At 39.6% G+C, this 17,742-nt stretch overlaps 1 protein-coding gene across 1 annotated transcript in view; it reads left to right on the top strand.

Annotated features, from left to right (window-relative positions):
* DCDC1 (doublecortin domain containing 1) overlaps positions 1 to 17,742 on the top strand; it is a 428,530-nt gene that overhangs the window by 367,844 nt on the left and 42,944 nt on the right. The window contains exons 23-26 of the mRNA XM_052652176.1: positions 1,066 to 1,219; positions 8,256 to 8,414; positions 9,501 to 9,701; positions 15,077 to 15,170. Of these exons, the coding sequence (XP_052508136.1) occupies positions 1,066 to 1,219; positions 8,256 to 8,414; positions 9,501 to 9,701; positions 15,077 to 15,170 (608 nt within the window). The remainder of the gene's footprint in view (positions 1 to 1,065; positions 1,220 to 8,255; positions 8,415 to 9,500; positions 9,702 to 15,076; positions 15,171 to 17,742) is intronic.

The raw sequence follows: 17,742 nt of genomic DNA, 5'->3' as shown, positions 1-17,742 counted from the left end.
CCTGGCTCCACCTCTCCTATGCTCTCTGCAGGCTGGTTGTGGCTGGGTAGCTGTCTCTGCAAACCTTGCCACAAAACCTCTTGACCCCTGGCTGGCAGCCACTTCTGCAAAGCTCCCCCGTGTGGCTGTCAGTAAATCCTGGGTCATGGCTGCACCTCCCAGAAACCAGATCCAGCTTCACGTAGATTGAAAGGGTGAGGAGAGCTCAAGAGGCAACTCATCACTGTGTCCTGAACAATAGGCGGTGTCCTCGGTGTTTCCTCACCTAGCTGAGACGCCTGTGGGAGGCAATCCTGACACCCAGGGCTGGTTGTCCACCTTTGTCTGTGTCCCACCACAGATTCCCTCAGGCCCAGAAATGGCAGGGTTCCTCCAGCTCAACTCTGAGATTAAAACTGTGATGAGTTAAATGGGAGCTAAAGGCCTTTAGGAAAAAAAAAAAAATCCCAAATCATGACAGTGTCATCCTGACTTGCGTGGCCATAGTCTTGTGCTTGAATGTCAAAACTGAATTTGTACTTACGCTTTCCTCTAGTAATGTTGCTCATTTCCTCATGGTCTTCCATCTTCCCTGAAGGATACCCCAGGACCAGGACAAAGATCCTAAACATAGAAAGGAAAAAGAGAACATTCATTAATATAATTTAATATAGTATCTTATTGCATATATTGAACACCGTATATTACACTTTCATGTGTCTCTCAAGGCATTGGGAACTTTCACTGAGGTGTCTGGGATCCCAGAGAATGATCTAAAGGCATATGTCTAGATAATGTAACCCATTTGAATAGTTACAATTTACAATAGCTAGCTCATTTTTGGAAAGACCTATTTTTAGCACTTTTGACTGAAAATATCTTGAGAGGAAAGAATCTACAAAAATTAAATTAAGTGAAATTCAATTTATTAGTTTAAAGAGCAGCTATCAATTACACTTAGAATGTATTCTCTTAGACACAACAGCTGGAAAGTTTCTGCATTTTTATTTTAACATATGTTTTCAAAATCCTAAAGCTCTGAGATCATAACTAATATGTCCTTGCAATTTGTGCATTTTTGTTTAGCTCTTGTTTTAGAAGTCCTAAGTGACATTGTGTCTGGAGCCAAGCTTGCTGTGAGGAAACCAATTTTTGGAAAAGAGAAGCAAATTATAGAACCAGAGGAAAAGCAAATGCAAAAAAATGCTTTAACGTCAGAAAATGCTTCCAGTGAAATTCTGTAAGTAATCAGTGTGGCCAGAAAAGCTACCTGTTCCTATTTGAACTTAGCTCATTAGCTCAGTAACAGTGCAGAGCCCATGCAGGGAACCCACGTCAAGTTTGTGAAACTAATGGCATTTGAAGAGCTGGTATTTAATTAGTTTCCTGGCAAAAAGATAGAGCTGGAGCTTCAGTGTTCAACCATCACAATGATCTACATCCAATAATTCTGTTATGATGCTACTATTTTTTTAATTTATTTTTTTATTGAGGGATAATTGCTTTATAGAATTTTGTTTTATGTCAAACCTCCACATGAATACACCATGGGTATACATATATCCCCTCTCTTTTGAACCTCCCTCCCATCTCTCTCCCCAATCCCACCCCTCTAGGTTGATATAGAGCCCCTGTTTGAGTTTCTTAGCCATACAGCAAATTCCCATTGGCTATCTATTTTACATATGGTAATATAAAAAGTTCCCATTGGCTATCTATTTTATATGTGGTAATGTAAGTTTCCATGTTACTCTGTCCATACATCTTACCCTCTCCTCCCCTCTCCCCATATCCATAAGTCTGTTCTCTATGTCTGTTTCTCCACTGCTGCCCTGTAAGGAAATTCTTCAGTACCATTTTTCTAGATTCCATATATATGCATTAGAATATAATATTTCTCTTTCTCTTTCTGACTTACTTCATAAGTTCTAGGTTCATCCACCTCATTAGTACTGACTCAAAGGCATTCCTTTTTATTGCTGAGTAATATTCCATTGTGTATATGTACCATAACTTCTTTATCCATTCATCTGTTGATGGACATCTAGGTTGCTTCCATGTTCTAGCTATTGTAAATGGTGCTGCAATGAACAATGGGATACATCTGTCTTTTTCAATTTTGGTTTCTTCAGGGTATATGCCTAGGAGTGGGATTGCTAGGTCATATGGTGGCTTTATTCCTAGTATTTTAAGGACTCTGCATACTGTCTTCCATAGTAACTGTATCAATTTACATTCCCACCAACAGTGCAAGAACATTCCCTTTTCTCCACGTCCCCTCCAGCATTTATTGTTTGCAAACTTTTTGATGATGGCCATTCTGACTGGTGTGAGGTGATATCTCATTGTTGTTTTGCTTTCCATTTCTCTAATAATGGGCCATGTTGAGCATCTCTTCATGTGTTTGTTAGCCATCTCTATGTCTTCTTTGGAGAAATATTTGTTTAGGTCTTTTTCCCACTTTTTGATTGGGTTGTTTGTTTTTCTGGCATTGAGTTGTATGAGCTGCTTGTATATTTTGGAAATTAATCCTTTGTCAGTTGTTTCATATGCTATCATTTCCTCCCATTCTGAGGGTTGTCTTTCACCTTGTTTCTAGTTTCCTTTGCTGTGCAAATCTTTTTAGTTTAATCAGGTCCCACTTGTTTACTTTTGTTTTTATTTCCATTACTCTAGGAGGTGGGTCATAAAGGATCTTTCTTTGATTTATGTCACCAAGTGTTCTGTGTATGTTTTCCTCTAAGAGTTTTATAGTCTCTGGTCTTACATTTAGGTCTTTAATTCATTTTGAGTTTATCTTTGTGTATGGTATTAGGAAGTGTTCCGATTTCATTCTTTTACATGCAACTGTCCGGTTTTCCCGCACCATTTATTGAAGAGGCTGTCTTTGCCCCATTGTATATTCTTGCCTCCTTTGTCAAATATAAGGTACCCAAAGGGAGCATGGGTTTATTTCTGGGCTTTCTATCTTGTTCCATTGGTCTGTTTCTGTTTTTGTGCCAGTACCATACTGTCTTGATAACTGTAGCTTTGTAGTGTAATCTGAAGTCAGAAAGGTTGATTCTTCCAGCTCCATTCTTCTTTCTCAAGACTGCTTTGGCTATTCGTGGTCTTTTGTGTTTCCATATGAATTGTGAAATTATTTGTCCTAGTTCTGTGAAAAATGTCATTGGTAATTTGACAGGGATCACATTGAATCTGTAGATTGTGTTTGGCAATATAGTCATTTTCACAATATTGATTCTTCCTACCCAGGAACATGGCATATCTCTCCATCTGTTTATGTCATCTTTGATTTCTTTCATCAGTGTCTTATACTTTAATGTGTACAGTTCTTTTGTCTCCTTAAGTAAGTTTATTCCTAGATATTTAATTCTTTTTGTTGCAACAGTGAATGGGATTGATTCCTTAATTTCTCTTTCTGATTTTTCATGGTTAGTGTATAGAAATGCAAATGATTTCTGTGTATTCATTTTGTATCCTGCAACTTTGCTAAATTCATTGATTAGCTCTAGTAATTTTCTGATACTATCTTTAGGGTTTTCTATGTACAGTATCATGTCATCTGCAAATAGAACTTTATTTCTTCTTTTCCAATCTGGATTACTTTTATGTCTTTTTCTTCTCTGATTGCTGTAACTAGGATTTCCAGAACTATGTTGAATAATAGTGGGGAAAGTGGGCACCCTTGTCTTGTTCTTGATCTTAGAGGGAATGCTTTCAGTTTTTCACTACTGAGAATAATGTTTGCTGTAGGCATATCATGTATGGCCTTTATCAAGTTGAGGTAGGTTCCTTCTATGCCCATTTTTTGAAGATTTTTAATAATGAAGCAGTGCTGAAATTATGAACAACCCAATTACAAGCACTGAAATTGAAGCTGTGATAAAAAATCTCCCAAAAAACAAAAGCCCAGGACCAAATGGCTTCACGAGAGAGTGCTATCAAACATTAGAGAAGAGATAATGCCTATCCTTCTAAAACTCTTTCAAAAAATTCCAGAGAAAGGAACACTTCCAAACCCATTTTAAGAGGCCATCATCACCCTGATATCAAAACCAGACAAAGACAACACAGAAAAAGAAAACTACAGGCAGTATCACTGATGAACATAGATGCAAAAATCCTCAACAAAATTTTAAATTCAGCAACATATCAAAAAGCTCATACACCATGATCAAGTTGTGTTTATTCCAGGGATGCAAGGATTCATCAATATACATAAATCAATCAGTGTGATACACCATATTAACAAATTGAAAGATAAAAACCATATGATAATCTCAATAGATGTAGAAAAAGCCTTTGATTCTACTATTTTTTAAAAGACTAGAATCTTAGAACTGGGGATATTTATTTGAGGAGTTCATCGTGTTTTGTTTCCATCAGCATGGACTTTAGGAACAATCGTGTTTCTTCCTTACTGAAGATTCCAGCTGAATGTATATTAATGTAAGTTACCATCCTGGATTGCTGGATAGCTTTCTGGTTGGTTTCTATCTCCATAATCTCCTCCTTCCAATTCACCTTGAAGTTTCATCTGTGGACACTCATCTTTCTAAAGCACAATCCTTTTTATACAGTTCTTCAATGGCTACCTACTGCACACAGAAAATAATGTTTAGTCTGCAATTCCAAGCCCTTCTGACCCTCTTCCAGGCCTGTGGTAACCCTCATTCGTGCCCACATGCCCATCTCCTCCCCATTCTTTTTCTTTCCGCCATGTGAACTCCAAGCTTCAGCTCAGCAGCTGCAAGCTGTCAGCTAAACATTGTCTACTCCACTGACGCACTGCTGTAGGCCTGACCACATACTCATTTCTCTCCAACTGAGGCACCTTGATTTGCCCCATCCTCATTGGTGGAAGGATTCTTTATCACTGAAATCAATCATGACAATGATTGTGCTAGCAATGTACTTATCAGATCCTTATCCTCTCCCTCACCAACACCTACCAACTTGGGAATTCCTTGAGGGCAGAAACTGTCACATGTGTTCTGCGAAGACCAGGGAAACTGACTTTTGTCATCATTTACTGAATAAATGAAGGAATCATCGAATGAATTTCCAAATTATGAAACCGGAAATAGCTGGTCAATTACCATTGTAGTAATTGAGAATTAATTTATACATCATCATTACCCATTGTTTTAAAAGATTGTTTCTATCCTCATGTATAAGAATATTAACTTTTATGTCAGTAAGCAAACTTCCTCATTTTAGTGGGTAATTCATCTGGTCCTACATCCTGAGACTAAAAAGGCACCAGAAAGGAAAGCCTTTCACAGAGAGAGTGATTTGACTTATATGATATCTTGCTCAGTCATTAGGGAATGGGCCACAAACTTTCCTAATATCCCCTCTTGTTGTTCTTCTAAAGAATGTATCATCTAGCCTCTGAGTTATTATACTGTACTTTGGAAAAATAAACAGAAAATAAGAAAAAAAAAGTGATATCTTTGAGAGCAACAATTCTTGTTCTGATTCATAGATTTCATCAAGGCCTGGAATCCTTGATCTAAAAGTGGTTGAGTCCATTCGACAAACGGAATGCAGAAGCATCGTAACTATACCTAGTAATATTGCACTGTGTAGTTGAAAGTCATTAAGGGAGCAGATCTTAAAGTTATTACAAGAAAAACAATTTGTAACTATCTGCAGGGATGGATGTTAACTACATGTATTTGTGGTGATCATTTCACAATATATACAAATATCAAATCATTATGTTGTACACCTGAAACTAAGATAGTGTTATATGTTATACCTCAGATTAAAAAAAAAATGATGTAGAAATGTCCTGTACATTGTACGTCTCTTCATGAGTACTCCTAGTTGATAGGGAGATCACTATTTCACAAGGCAGCCCATTTTAATGTTGAAATAATGATTTAGAATGTCTCTGTTCTATGAGTTCACTTGTTTAAAGTATTTGGAACTCATTGTCATTAATTTGGTTTGTATCTTTTCCAGGCTAACTTTCACTTGTTCTTCGAACCATTTCTGATCACTCGAACCCCTTTCATCTTATATTAAGTAAACACAAAATTTCCCTAGACTTTCTTACATACATTTGTATGGAGATTTTCACATATTTAAAAAAGAGGAGAAATAATTTAAGGAGGGACATCTGTAAAGCAAGAGGCTAGAACATAAATCTGGAAGGAACACTTTTGATAGTTCAGTTTGGTAAAAAGATTTCTGATAAGAATGATAAGAAACAAAATGGAAAAGAAACTGAGGGCACTAACCTCTGCATTGATGCTTTATGGAAGAAAAGGCCTTCGGAGCCTGGAGTTTGAAAGGAATTATCTCATTTCCTCAGGGCCTTGTATCCAGGCCCTGGTCACTTCCTAAGCCTTAATGTATGACCTTTCCCTTCACTTAGTATATGCCTGTCACACTAGTTTCTTTCTGTTCCTCAATGAGCCATGTATGTTCTTGCCTTGGAGCCTTTCCACTTGTTCTCGAGTGTTCTCCCCTCAGGTCTTCACATGGCTGGCTCCTTCCCATTGTCCAAGTCCCAACTCTAGCATCATTTCTCAGAGGAGCCTTCTCTGACTCCATTGCTAAAGTAGGTCCTACCCCACCCTACCCAATTTCTATCACAATTTCTTGTTTTATTCTACCTGTAACACTTAAATTGCTTATTTATTCATTTATTTGTCTATTATCTCTCTTCTTCCCACTAGAATGTTAGCTCCATGAGACTTTTTCACTCTCCTTTTTCACTTTGATTAAGAGGCTCTTTAGTTCTTCTTCACTTTCTGCCATAAGGGTGGTGTCCTCTGCATATCTGAGGTTATTGATATTTCTCCCAGCAATCTTGAATCCAGCTTGTGCGTCATCCAGCCTGGCATTTCACATGATGTACTCTGCATATAAGTTAAATAAGCAGGGTGACAATGTACAGCCTTGGCATACTCCTTTCTTGATTTGGAACCAGTCTGTTGTTCCATGTCCGGTTCTAACTAGCGGACATAAATGAATCAATAAAGCAAGATGTTTGTTTAGGTGTCTGTTTTAATGGCTGTTCTAAAATTGACTGTACTGTACTTCATTTGCTTGGAAGCTGAAGAGCATACAGACTGCCCAAGTTAGAAGATAAAACATCTCAACTTGGAGGAAAAATCTTGTTTACACCTTGCTGAGTATGTTAAAACTGACTTTATTTTTGTTGTTGGTCTGTTTTCATCAAACAGATCAAGTTGGTGGGAAAGCTGCATTTTCTATTTTCAACACAAGATGGCACTATTTCTCTTTAATTGTTAATGAGATAGTTCTACTTGAGAAGCTGTTTCTGCTGAAGTTCTGAATGAGGCAGTTGTTACCCACCGATTTCATATCCACATGTAATAACTTTTGCTACATTTGAAAAGCGTATGGCCTGCTCTTCTAAAGCAGGACTTGTCCCTGGAGACTTGGGTACTTTGATATTGCTTGCAGTTACATCAAATTACCACAAGCACCTTGGTGACCACAACTTCCCCCAGAGAACTTTGTTTACACTTATGCACATTTAGAGTACTGAAGTATGCGAGCTGCTTTGCCTGTAAATGTATCCTGCCTTTAGCAGAGCGGTCCTCGGATTGTATCATGATCCCACGCAAGCAACTCTACCCTGAACTGTGCCTGGGAACTTGATACACTCACATCTGCATGGTGGCTATGTGTCTGTTCACGATTTCATCTAAATAAGAAGCCAGGAGGCCCACTCAGTTATTCAGACTATGACTATTTAAGTGTTTTTGTATATTATTCTCTATCAAAACCTGGCATGTTTGTGCTGGTGCTATTTGAGTCTCTCTAGATTTTTCTACTGAGAGGAAAAGTTAATTAAGATTCCTTAACATTGCCTACTGAGTAAATTTTATGAAACCTAGTAATCTAGGCTGTCTGTTTCAGACAGAATTATGCCACATTTATGGAGTAGGCAAGAGTCTCGTTACCTGTTTGTTAAGAATTTCTAAAACTATTGAGTAGTCCTAATCTTATTTTTAAAATATAATACATATGGCCTCCTTTTTTCCTGAGTAAATATGACAAAGATGAATGCTGTTTATTATGTGATTGAGAAATTTTATTGGTAGTTTTGTATTAAAATTCTTAATTGTGTGTTAGTAGGATGTGACTTTGCAATGTTAGGAACCATTATGGAAATATGATTTCCAGATCCTCTAACATCCTTTGGGATACAATCAGACTGCACCTCAGAGAACATCCTGTGAGTATAAATCAGAATTCTCAGATCTCTGTTTACTTCTCAACCTTGATAGAGATTCACATGCAAGAGCCCATCTCAGAATGAAGGCTTGTCACACACTTCTCAGGTATGCCTGGCAGGAACCTTCTCATAACTTTGATGAGACTGACAGTCTTCCAAAGAAAATGGAAGACGAGCTGTTTGAAAACATGGAACCGGAGAAGAAATACAGGTAAAAAATTGTAAGGTTCCTGTTAAATATTTCTACCTGGTCTTGGGGTCACTCACTTTATTCCTGAAGATTTAGTCGCTGTTAGTCGCTGTCTACACCACACACACATTTCTGTGTTTATTGTGATTTTGACTGAAGTATTTACAGGTACAGGTGGGAAGTACCTTCTCGCTTTAGCTGCATAGTGTAATTTCTTGTTCACTTGTGTGTTTTCTTTTAAAAGGTAAGCCCCCCCATCTTTGCCTCCTGAGAACTTAGGACAGAGCCTGTATTTTAGTGAAATGAGTATGTGAATGAACTTATGAATAAGCGTGTAAAATCCCCCAATGTCTCTTGCCTTTTAATTTTATTTTTTTCTCTGGTCAATGTCCAGTGAAATGACAGAAATCTATAGTACTTTTTATTATTCCATAATCTTTATGTATTTACTTAACATTACAGCAATTTACATAAATTTAACAGTTTCAGCACTTCAGTGCTTAGCATTGGTCCATGCACAAAGTAGGGACTTAATAGACATTTATAAATTAATTGCTAATGCATTGTTATGTTTGATAGATTTATTAAGTCTGTCTAATGCCTTAAGAGATATTTAAGTAAGACATTCTTTTAACTTGTTAGCATATCATCATTTTGGTTTATAATATTCTATGAGCTGTTAGGGAAGATGAAAAAAGCTTGGAGAATGGGATTCTATTTGCCAGGGATTCTGTAGACAGAGGATAGAAATGATCATCATTTGTACAGAACTCCTCTGTTTCTCTCTGTTTTGATTTCTATTTGCCCTGTTCTGCCTCCTACTTCTTTTTCTTTTTAAATGATCTAAAATGATTTTTCTTTGCTGATGAATTTCTCATATTCTCTTGGATAAACATATATTCCTATTACAAAATAAACTCTGAATTCTACTTTTTACATCAGCTTGACAATGCAAAGCAAATGGCTTCACTGCTCTCCTGATGATAATGTTCCCCATTACAAGCGATTTTGGTTCACGGCAGGTCTCTCGCCAACAGAACTTGCAATCTGCAGCACATCAGAACACAGGACATTTTTCTGCCACTAATGGGATTTTCTTTATCTCAGCCATTCTCCAAAACAGAGCAAATTGCAGAAACTTTGCCACCAGCAGTTTGAATACAGAGATGGGCAAATTATAAGCTACGCTGCTCCTCATCTAGTCTTGGGGGTGCGAGGCCCCAACCTGCACTCAGGCGTGGAGGTGGTTTTGGTGGACAAAAAAGCAGATGATAGTCATCAACGCTGGATGCGCAAGGAAGACAGCAGGTAAACCCATCATATTTGGGCGTTAATATATCAAGAGGTGAATGGGAGCCAAAGAGATCCAGCATGGTCCCCACAGAGCAGGCAGGGGTATATTTGAGGACTTTGGATTTTCTTTTTAATGTAGCCAATGATTTTTTTCTTAACCTACTCAAGGAAGAAAACGTGAAATCAAATTTAAGTGCTCAGTAGTCTACACGCAACCCGTCCGCTCTGGATTCAGATAAGGAACGTGAAGCCTGACCTATTGGGTTCATAGTTTTAATAAGCCAAGGTCAAGAGAAAACTAGGTGCTTGTCTAATTGATTTTATGATTTGAAAACATCATAAAATCAAATAAGAATTCTAAAAAGTCCTATTTTAAAAACTGTGAGGTACTTTTCATTAACAGAGTCTCCTGTACCTCCTCACATGCATGCCCTCCCTCCCTTCCACCACTTCCATCAGATAACTGACAGATGTGGCTTCTACTCACACAGTGAAATTGAACTGAATTCTTGCCCTAATCAAATATATCAACCAAGTGCCATGACTGGCCCTTGTATGGATCTAGCTTGAAGCTTACCACTGTCAGAAAGGTTATTTCCTAGACAATCAGAAGAAATTTAAAACAGTCTGGGTAGCACGTGATATTAAAGAAGGCTTTAATTTTGTAGGGTGTCATAATAGTTTAGTGGTTATGTTCTTTAAAAAAAAGTCCTGATCACTTGGATGTACATTGTAGTATTTACAGATAAAACTGAAAGCTCAGATTTGTTTTAGAATTTTCTAGCAAAGCAAAAATTTTTAAAGTGGGAAGGGGCAGTGGATGAAACAGGAATAGCAGAATGCTGATAACTGTTGAGTCTGTGGTGGTTTCTTTTACATTTCTCTCTGGGTTTGTGCATACTTGAACATTTCTTTAGCAAGAGAGAGAACAGCTCCTTGGTTTTTAGATGATTTGCTTCCAAGTCTATCATTCATGTTATATCGTGGGGGCCCCAGGGCCCTCTTCATTCTCTTTAAATACTACATACAGAAAATGTGTTTGTATATCTGTGCAATACTTTTCCTTTTTCCTGGGAAACAGCTGTGGTTTTTGTTGGATTCTGAAGGGTGTCTGATGCAGAAGGCTTAGGGGACCGCTGCTTCTAGAGAGACTGTATACGCTTCAGCAGGCGGCAGCAGAGGGGCCAGGATGGACAGGAAAGAAACTAGCCTTCCTCTGCTCCCTGGTCTGAGATTCAGAGCCGCCAGCAGGGAACACATGTGGCCTTGTTTTAGAGACGGCTGAAAAGCCAACATGTAGACAGACCTGGTGAGTGTGTTCTTTCGCCCCATTCATCCTAGCTAAGCCGTCTTTGCGACGGGGGAGCTAAGAAGCAGGCTTTTGTCCCTGTGAATAGTTTTCTGTATGGGACCAGAATTCATTCATTTAGCTGCAAAGGATTATCAAGGGCAGTGTTTTAGGTGCTGGCACTTTCAGCAAAGAACTAAACAGATAAAAATTCTTGCTCATGAAGCTAGTGCTACCCATCTCTACTTTTCTGGAATTTAGAGCTGCATCTTACTGCCTTGGCTTTCTGTATTATAGTAGTCATACTACTTGAGCCTAAGAATTGGAATTTGAGCATGGCGGAAGAACTGGAGCTGTCAGGCATGGGGGATGAGAGAAGTGACCCCAAGCCACACTTGATGTTTCATTAAAAAACACTCGGTCATCAAAAGAGGGGACAAGTTCTGAGTCCTGCTCAGTCTCGTTCAGTGTCTGTACTGGTTTTGGTTTCCATTCTGAGTGCTGTTGGGAAATCAGGAAGAGGGGAAGGACAGGCTGTTTAAGTAAAAACAAGGAGAAGCTTGCCTATAACTCTATGCACTCCATCACTGCTTTGGAAAATCTAACCGCATGTAATACAAAAGGGGATGGTGTCTTCCAATTTCCTTCCACTTTCCAGAACACTCTGCAACACTGTCATATTGAGGCCTCCCCATGTCAAACTGTAGAAGAGAGGAACAGTTGGAGGGAGATGGTAGTATTGATTGATCCCTGGTTGGAAACTGTGGAGTCTAGAGAGAAGAAGTGGACCCACGATAGGGAGCAGTGTTGGGACCGGGTTTGCTCATGAACATGTGGGTCACCATCTAAGCACGTGGGCAGGAGAGGTTTTGCAGAAGTCTTGCTGATTAGGTATGGGCTTGATTCAGAGGAATAAATGTCCCATGGTGAAAATGTGTCTGTATAGTGACAGAAATTCTGAGCTTTCTTCTACATTTTGCCTTGTCATTTTGCTTTTGCTTTTTTCCCTGTAATTAGTTATTGAAACCCATTTGTTCTGATAAGCTGGTGAGGCCTCGAGAACCCTGGGTTACACTATGTAGCAAAACTTATAGAAAATCCCACTTATGTGAACCACAGTCTTTTGATCACCCATATTTTTCCCAGGCAGTAAATTAGCTCTTTTTGAGGCAACAGCCCAATCAGAATTTGTACCAATAGAGCACTGGCCCAGTAGTTTGCCAGCATGGTGGGAGGCACCAAGTGCTATCTCCGTGCCTAGAATTTTCTACCTTTCTTTCGGTCCTTTGGGTCTTGAATTACTTTTTCATTGTGGCCTATTTAAAATAGAAAACAACTAGGAAATCTGATGTCTTAAGCAATTATCAGCAAAACCTCTTAAGGGAAATTATGACTGTGAGAACAAGGCCTAGCTGGAAGACCACATGGTCCAGGAGAGTCAGCAAGAAATGAGTAAAGGGGCACCGACAGGAGGGAGGAAATTGCCAGAGACACATTTACTTGGTTTCCAGCCACACAGAAAAAAAATGCCAGGTCAACTTTAGAGATAATCTGGTATCTCTCTTCCATTTTCTACCCTGGCACAATCTGAGTGAATCATTTGGTCTCTAAAGGGAAATATGAAAAAACACTCAGGGATGAAAATCCTCCTCACTTGTTCTAAAGCTAGGGAAACTGAGGCTCAAGGGACTGAGTTGGTTTGCACACACTTGTGCCGAGGATTAGTAGAAGAGGCTGTACCTTATGCTGGATGTTGCTGGGACACAAATTTCTCACACTGCTGTTTGTCACATAGTGAGTTTTATGTAGACATCCATAAGCTCAGAGTTCCTGCAGAATGTAAGCACCCCTGCTATGAGCAAGTGACGGTCTATTGTCTAAAAAAAAGAAAGAAAAAAATCAACACTGACATGGCTGAGCATGGAACTGATACACACAAGAAGTGGTAACGTCTGTTCTAGGCAGCAGAAACAGAGAAAGCTAGGTAACTCATCTAGGTACCACCTCAATAAGTAGTTGCAGGAAATATAGAACCATTCATTCATTTGACTACTACTGAGTGCCAATGAAAATGCAAGATGCAAGCTAGGCCACATGCTGAGGCTACGGAGATGAACAATATTGAACAGCAGCACTCGGACCATGCACAGACTTGATAGATGCTAAAAAGGTATTTGATAAAATCAAATACCCACTTTGGATTTAAAATAACACTTCATTAACTAAGAATAGAAGGAAGAAACAGTTTGTATGTTTAATAGTGATAGTCTTGTAGGAATATAAACAATGTTTCAAATTCTGTTTTTTTTTAAGTGGGGTATTTCCTATCTCATCTGTTTTATTTATTAAAAAATGTTTTCATTGGAATATAATTGCTTTGCAAGGTTGTGCTGGTTTTTGCTGTACAACAATGTGAGTCGGTCATATGCTTTACAATGAGAATGTTTTGTTTTATGTTCAGAGATTTAGATATCTAGCACCTTTTAAGTCTTGAAAGTAAAAATACTATATTTTTACAACAGATCTCCTCCACCCCCATTTTCTCCCCCTTTCTTCTACTTCCACATCATTAAATTTTATACTCAGGACAAGCTATACTTTCCACAGCAGGAATGCCACTGCCGGTCTGTAATGCAACTATGTTGACAGACATAAAGAGCAGACTTTTGCTATGCAGACAATATCCTTGAATGTTTGGTTTATTTTTACTTTTAAGTGACATAAGGAAAAGAATTGGGGGGGGGGAGCTCTATAATTTTGTCTGTTTTTTCAGTCAAGGAGGCTTTATTTTTAACGCCAATATAACTTGAAAATATTCAACATAAATCTTGGACTTTTAGGAAATACTCATGTAGAAAAGAAGAATTTGAGGGAAGGCTATAAAAAAATCAGTCATCAATAATAGTAGCTCATATTAAGTTCCATGAGCCAGACAATATTCAATGCATTTTCTATGCATTAACCCATTACATCCCCAAGATGAGAGCCCTGTGAGGTATGCTCCATTATCTGATTTTACAGATGAGGAAACTGAGACACAATGTTGTTGAGCAAATCTTGAGGTATACTCAAGATTTAAATTCAGGCATTGTGGCTCCAGAATCCATGTTCTTAATCTCTCTGCCACATTACCTGTTCAACAGCAAAACAGATGAGGAGAGTGTCTGGGTACAGTCTAGAGAGAGAAAATTTATACAGGATTCTTTAACATAAAGAATTATTAAACTGTGATAAATGACTATCAGATTTTTTAAAAATCCCTCTGTATGGGACTCTGGGGGTGAGAGAGCTGAGGACAAACTTGGAACTGGATCCCTCCCAAGCCTGGAGTTCAGAACGCAGGATGGTTGCTGTGCACTGGATGGCAGAGAAACGGGCCAGTTTGCCTGGTCAGATCGGGTCTGTGGCTGCTGGGTAAGCAGGAAGCAACCCTCTGAAACACGTGGGGTGCAGCTGTTGCTGGACACATGGCAACGCAGAGGATATGGGGTTGCTGGTGCAGCAGAAGGCCTGGAGCTTGTGGTGTCCATGTCGAGAGGGATGATCACAAGCGGATGATCACCAGGCCAGGGCTGTGAGAGTTTAAGGGACCGTGTCATCTGGGCACCTGGTTTGGCAGAGCATCCCTGGGTAGCCCCACTCCCAAACACTGATCCCTGGTGGTTCAGACGGTAAAGCGTCCGCCCGCAATGCGTGAGACCCGGGTTCGATCCCTGGGTCGGGAAGATCCCTGGAGAAGGAAATGGCAACCCACTCGAGTACTCTCGCCTGGAAAATTCCATGGACGGAGGAGCCTGGTAGGCACGGTGGTCTCAAAGAGTCGGACACGACTGAGCTACTTCACTTCACTTCAAACACTGACCCCAGGCAACAGCCAGAAAGAACAGGAGAGCCCCTTTCTGCTTCCATATTCTTCCAGCACTCTCCACCAAGAAAGCTTAATTTCGTGCTCATGGTAGGGAGAAATGCCTAGAAGATTTCACATCCATTATCACAGAGACTCTATGGAGCTAAGAAGCAATGCACAGATAAGTAGCACGGGGGCGCTCTAAACTGGTAACGCTACTCTGTAATGTAATGGGCCTAATCCTGTTTTCCCAAGGACTTTTCACCTGGTGAGTAACCCAGATCTCGTGCTGGCAGTGTCTATGACCAAGGCTAGAGATGAAGTCTGTGGCTACCCGGTTATTGCTCAGGTAAGATATACAAAGGCTAAGAGAGTAATTACAACCCTTTATTTGGTTAAATTTAAGGAAAGCTCCATGCTTCCTTGTTGGGAGAAAGATAGGTCATAGAAACCCATCGTGAATGCCATTGTTAAAATATTTACAATAATCTGCCTAGATTTCAAATTGAACATGTTTATGTAGCCCTTAATTTAGTTTAATCCAACAGATGGTGACTATGGGCTTGCTGCATGTCAGGAGCTATGCAAGTTACTTAAATCAAATCCAATGGCAAGCATGAGAAATTATCCCCAAAGCATTCATAGTGTCTCAGAAGTGGGTGCAGTCAGGCGAATGGCTGTTGTGTGTGTGTGTGTGTTCAGTCGTGTCCAACTTTTTGTGACTCCATAGATTGTAGCCCACCAGGCTCCTCTGTCCATGGAATTTTCCAGGAAAGAATACTGGAGTGGGTTGCCATTTCCTACTCCACAGGATCTTCCCCACCTAGGGATCAAACCTGCATTTCTTGTGACCCCTGCACTGGCAAGTGGATTCTTTACCACTGTGCAACCTGGGAAGCCTGTTAGAGGCACATATTTTAAGTTCAATGATTTGGAAACATAGGCCAGTTCCCTCTCACCTGGCAACTGGCAGTAAAGACCATGGTCAGAGAAGTCTTCCCGAGGATGTGAGCTCATCAATGTTAATTCTACTAAGAGACCCATTTGAAATACACTTTCAACATTTTGCAAATATTTAGAGCAGCCAAGCAATTTTTGGAGTCCAGAGAAGGCTAGCTTCATTTGAATTTTGGGTAAAGACCTATGGAGTTGATTTTTTCTCCCATGTTTGTGTGTCACCCTTACTTACCAAAGACACTCCTAGATGGGCATGTAATTTTTCCTTGGTAGGTGGGCTTCCCAGGTGGTGTTAATGATAAAGAATCTGCCTGCCAATGTAGGAGACACAGGAGAGGCAGGTTCAATCCCTGGGTCGGGAAGATCCCCTGGAGGAGGAGATGGCAACCCACTCTAGTATTCTTGCCTGGATAGTTCCATGGGCAGAGGAGCCTGGTGGGCTACAGTCCATGGGGTTGCAAAGAATCACAGATGACTGATACACAGGAGGAGAGAAAGTTTAGGAGTGTCCCTTCTCTGCATTTACCTTCTGTGTCCCCCACAGTATTTGCCATGTTTTTGTTGAACAGAATATATTGTCTCCAAATAGAATTTGTTTTATGCCATTTTTAAATTGCAGTGAGGCAACTTGTTTTGCAGGTCCTGAATCCAAAATTGAGATACAGCAATCTGAACAAATGTGTGTGTATAAGTCAGTCAGTCATGTCTGACTCTTTGTGACCCCACAGACTACAGCCTGCCAGGCTTTTCTGTCCATGGAATTCTCCAGGCAAGAATACTGAAGTGGATTGGCATTCCCTTCTCCAGGGGATCTTCCCAACCCAGGGATTGAAACCTGGTCTCCTGCATCGCAGGCAGATTCAGTCTATGGATTGGGAAGATCCCCTGGAGAAGGGGATCTTCTACCCACTACAGTATTCTGGCCTGGAGAATTCCATGGACTGTATAGTTCATGGGGTCACAAAGAGTTGGACATGACTGAGCGACTTTCACATTGTTAATAATAACTTCCCTGTAACTCAAGTGGTAAAATATCTGAACAAATACGAAAGGTTAATTAAATTGTCTATCGTGATGATAGGGCTTCAGGAATCTGCTTGAATATGGTAAAGAATCTGCCTGCGGATGCAGGAGATGCAAGAGACATGGGTTCGATCCCTGGGTCAGGAAGATCCCCTAGAGGAGGAAATGGCAGCTCACTCCAGTATTCTTGCCTGGAAAATTCCATGGGCAGAAGAGCCTGGCGGCTTACAGTCTATGGGGGTCTAAAATTTTATTCTATGAGATACTGTGTATATAACATCACATTTTCCCCTGATAGGTGCCTCTTTGACATGAACGACAGTAAGGTAAAACCTCATGCAGATGCAATTTAGTACCTTAATCAGTTTCATAAAATTATAGATATGGAGGTTTTCCCCTAAGGTTCTCATTTTTATAAGAAATGAGTTTGATCTCAAGGTAATTTGTATTACCTTTCAAGAGTTTTTTCTTTACTTGCTGTTTCATTTTTATTTCTTGAAGCAGTTTGTAAGACTATATCAATGTTCATGTAAAATAATAAAAATGACCCTGTTAGGTTAATGTTACTAAACCCTTTCCCTGTTCCTTGAAATATAGTCTTTGTTTTGCATACCTCTGAGGGATGCTGTATTGTCTGACCTATTAAATCAATTCTTAAGACTCATTTATTTTCCTCTTCACTATCAATCTCTTTGGTAAAGTAAGTATTATTCATTATAAAGTTCCTTGAAGTGTCATGATATGTTTGGTTAGAACTAATTTACTGGTTTAAATTCCCTAAAATTGAAACTACTCATTTTTTAACTTATGCTCAAACCAAGTTTTATAGTCAGGATAAGTATGCTGTTTCTAATACATAAAATAGAGTGTGTGTGCATGCTCAGTCGCATCAGTCACGTCCTACTCATTGCGACCCTGTGGACTATAGCCTACCAGGCTTC

This window comes from Budorcas taxicolor, chromosome 15 (genome assembly GCF_023091745.1).
Source record: "Budorcas taxicolor isolate Tak-1 chromosome 15, Takin1.1, whole genome shotgun sequence".
NCBI lineage: Eukaryota > Metazoa > Chordata > Mammalia > Artiodactyla > Bovidae > Budorcas > Budorcas taxicolor.
Note: the sequence above shows the minus strand (reverse complement) of the source record. Positions and strands in the feature narration are given on the sequence as shown.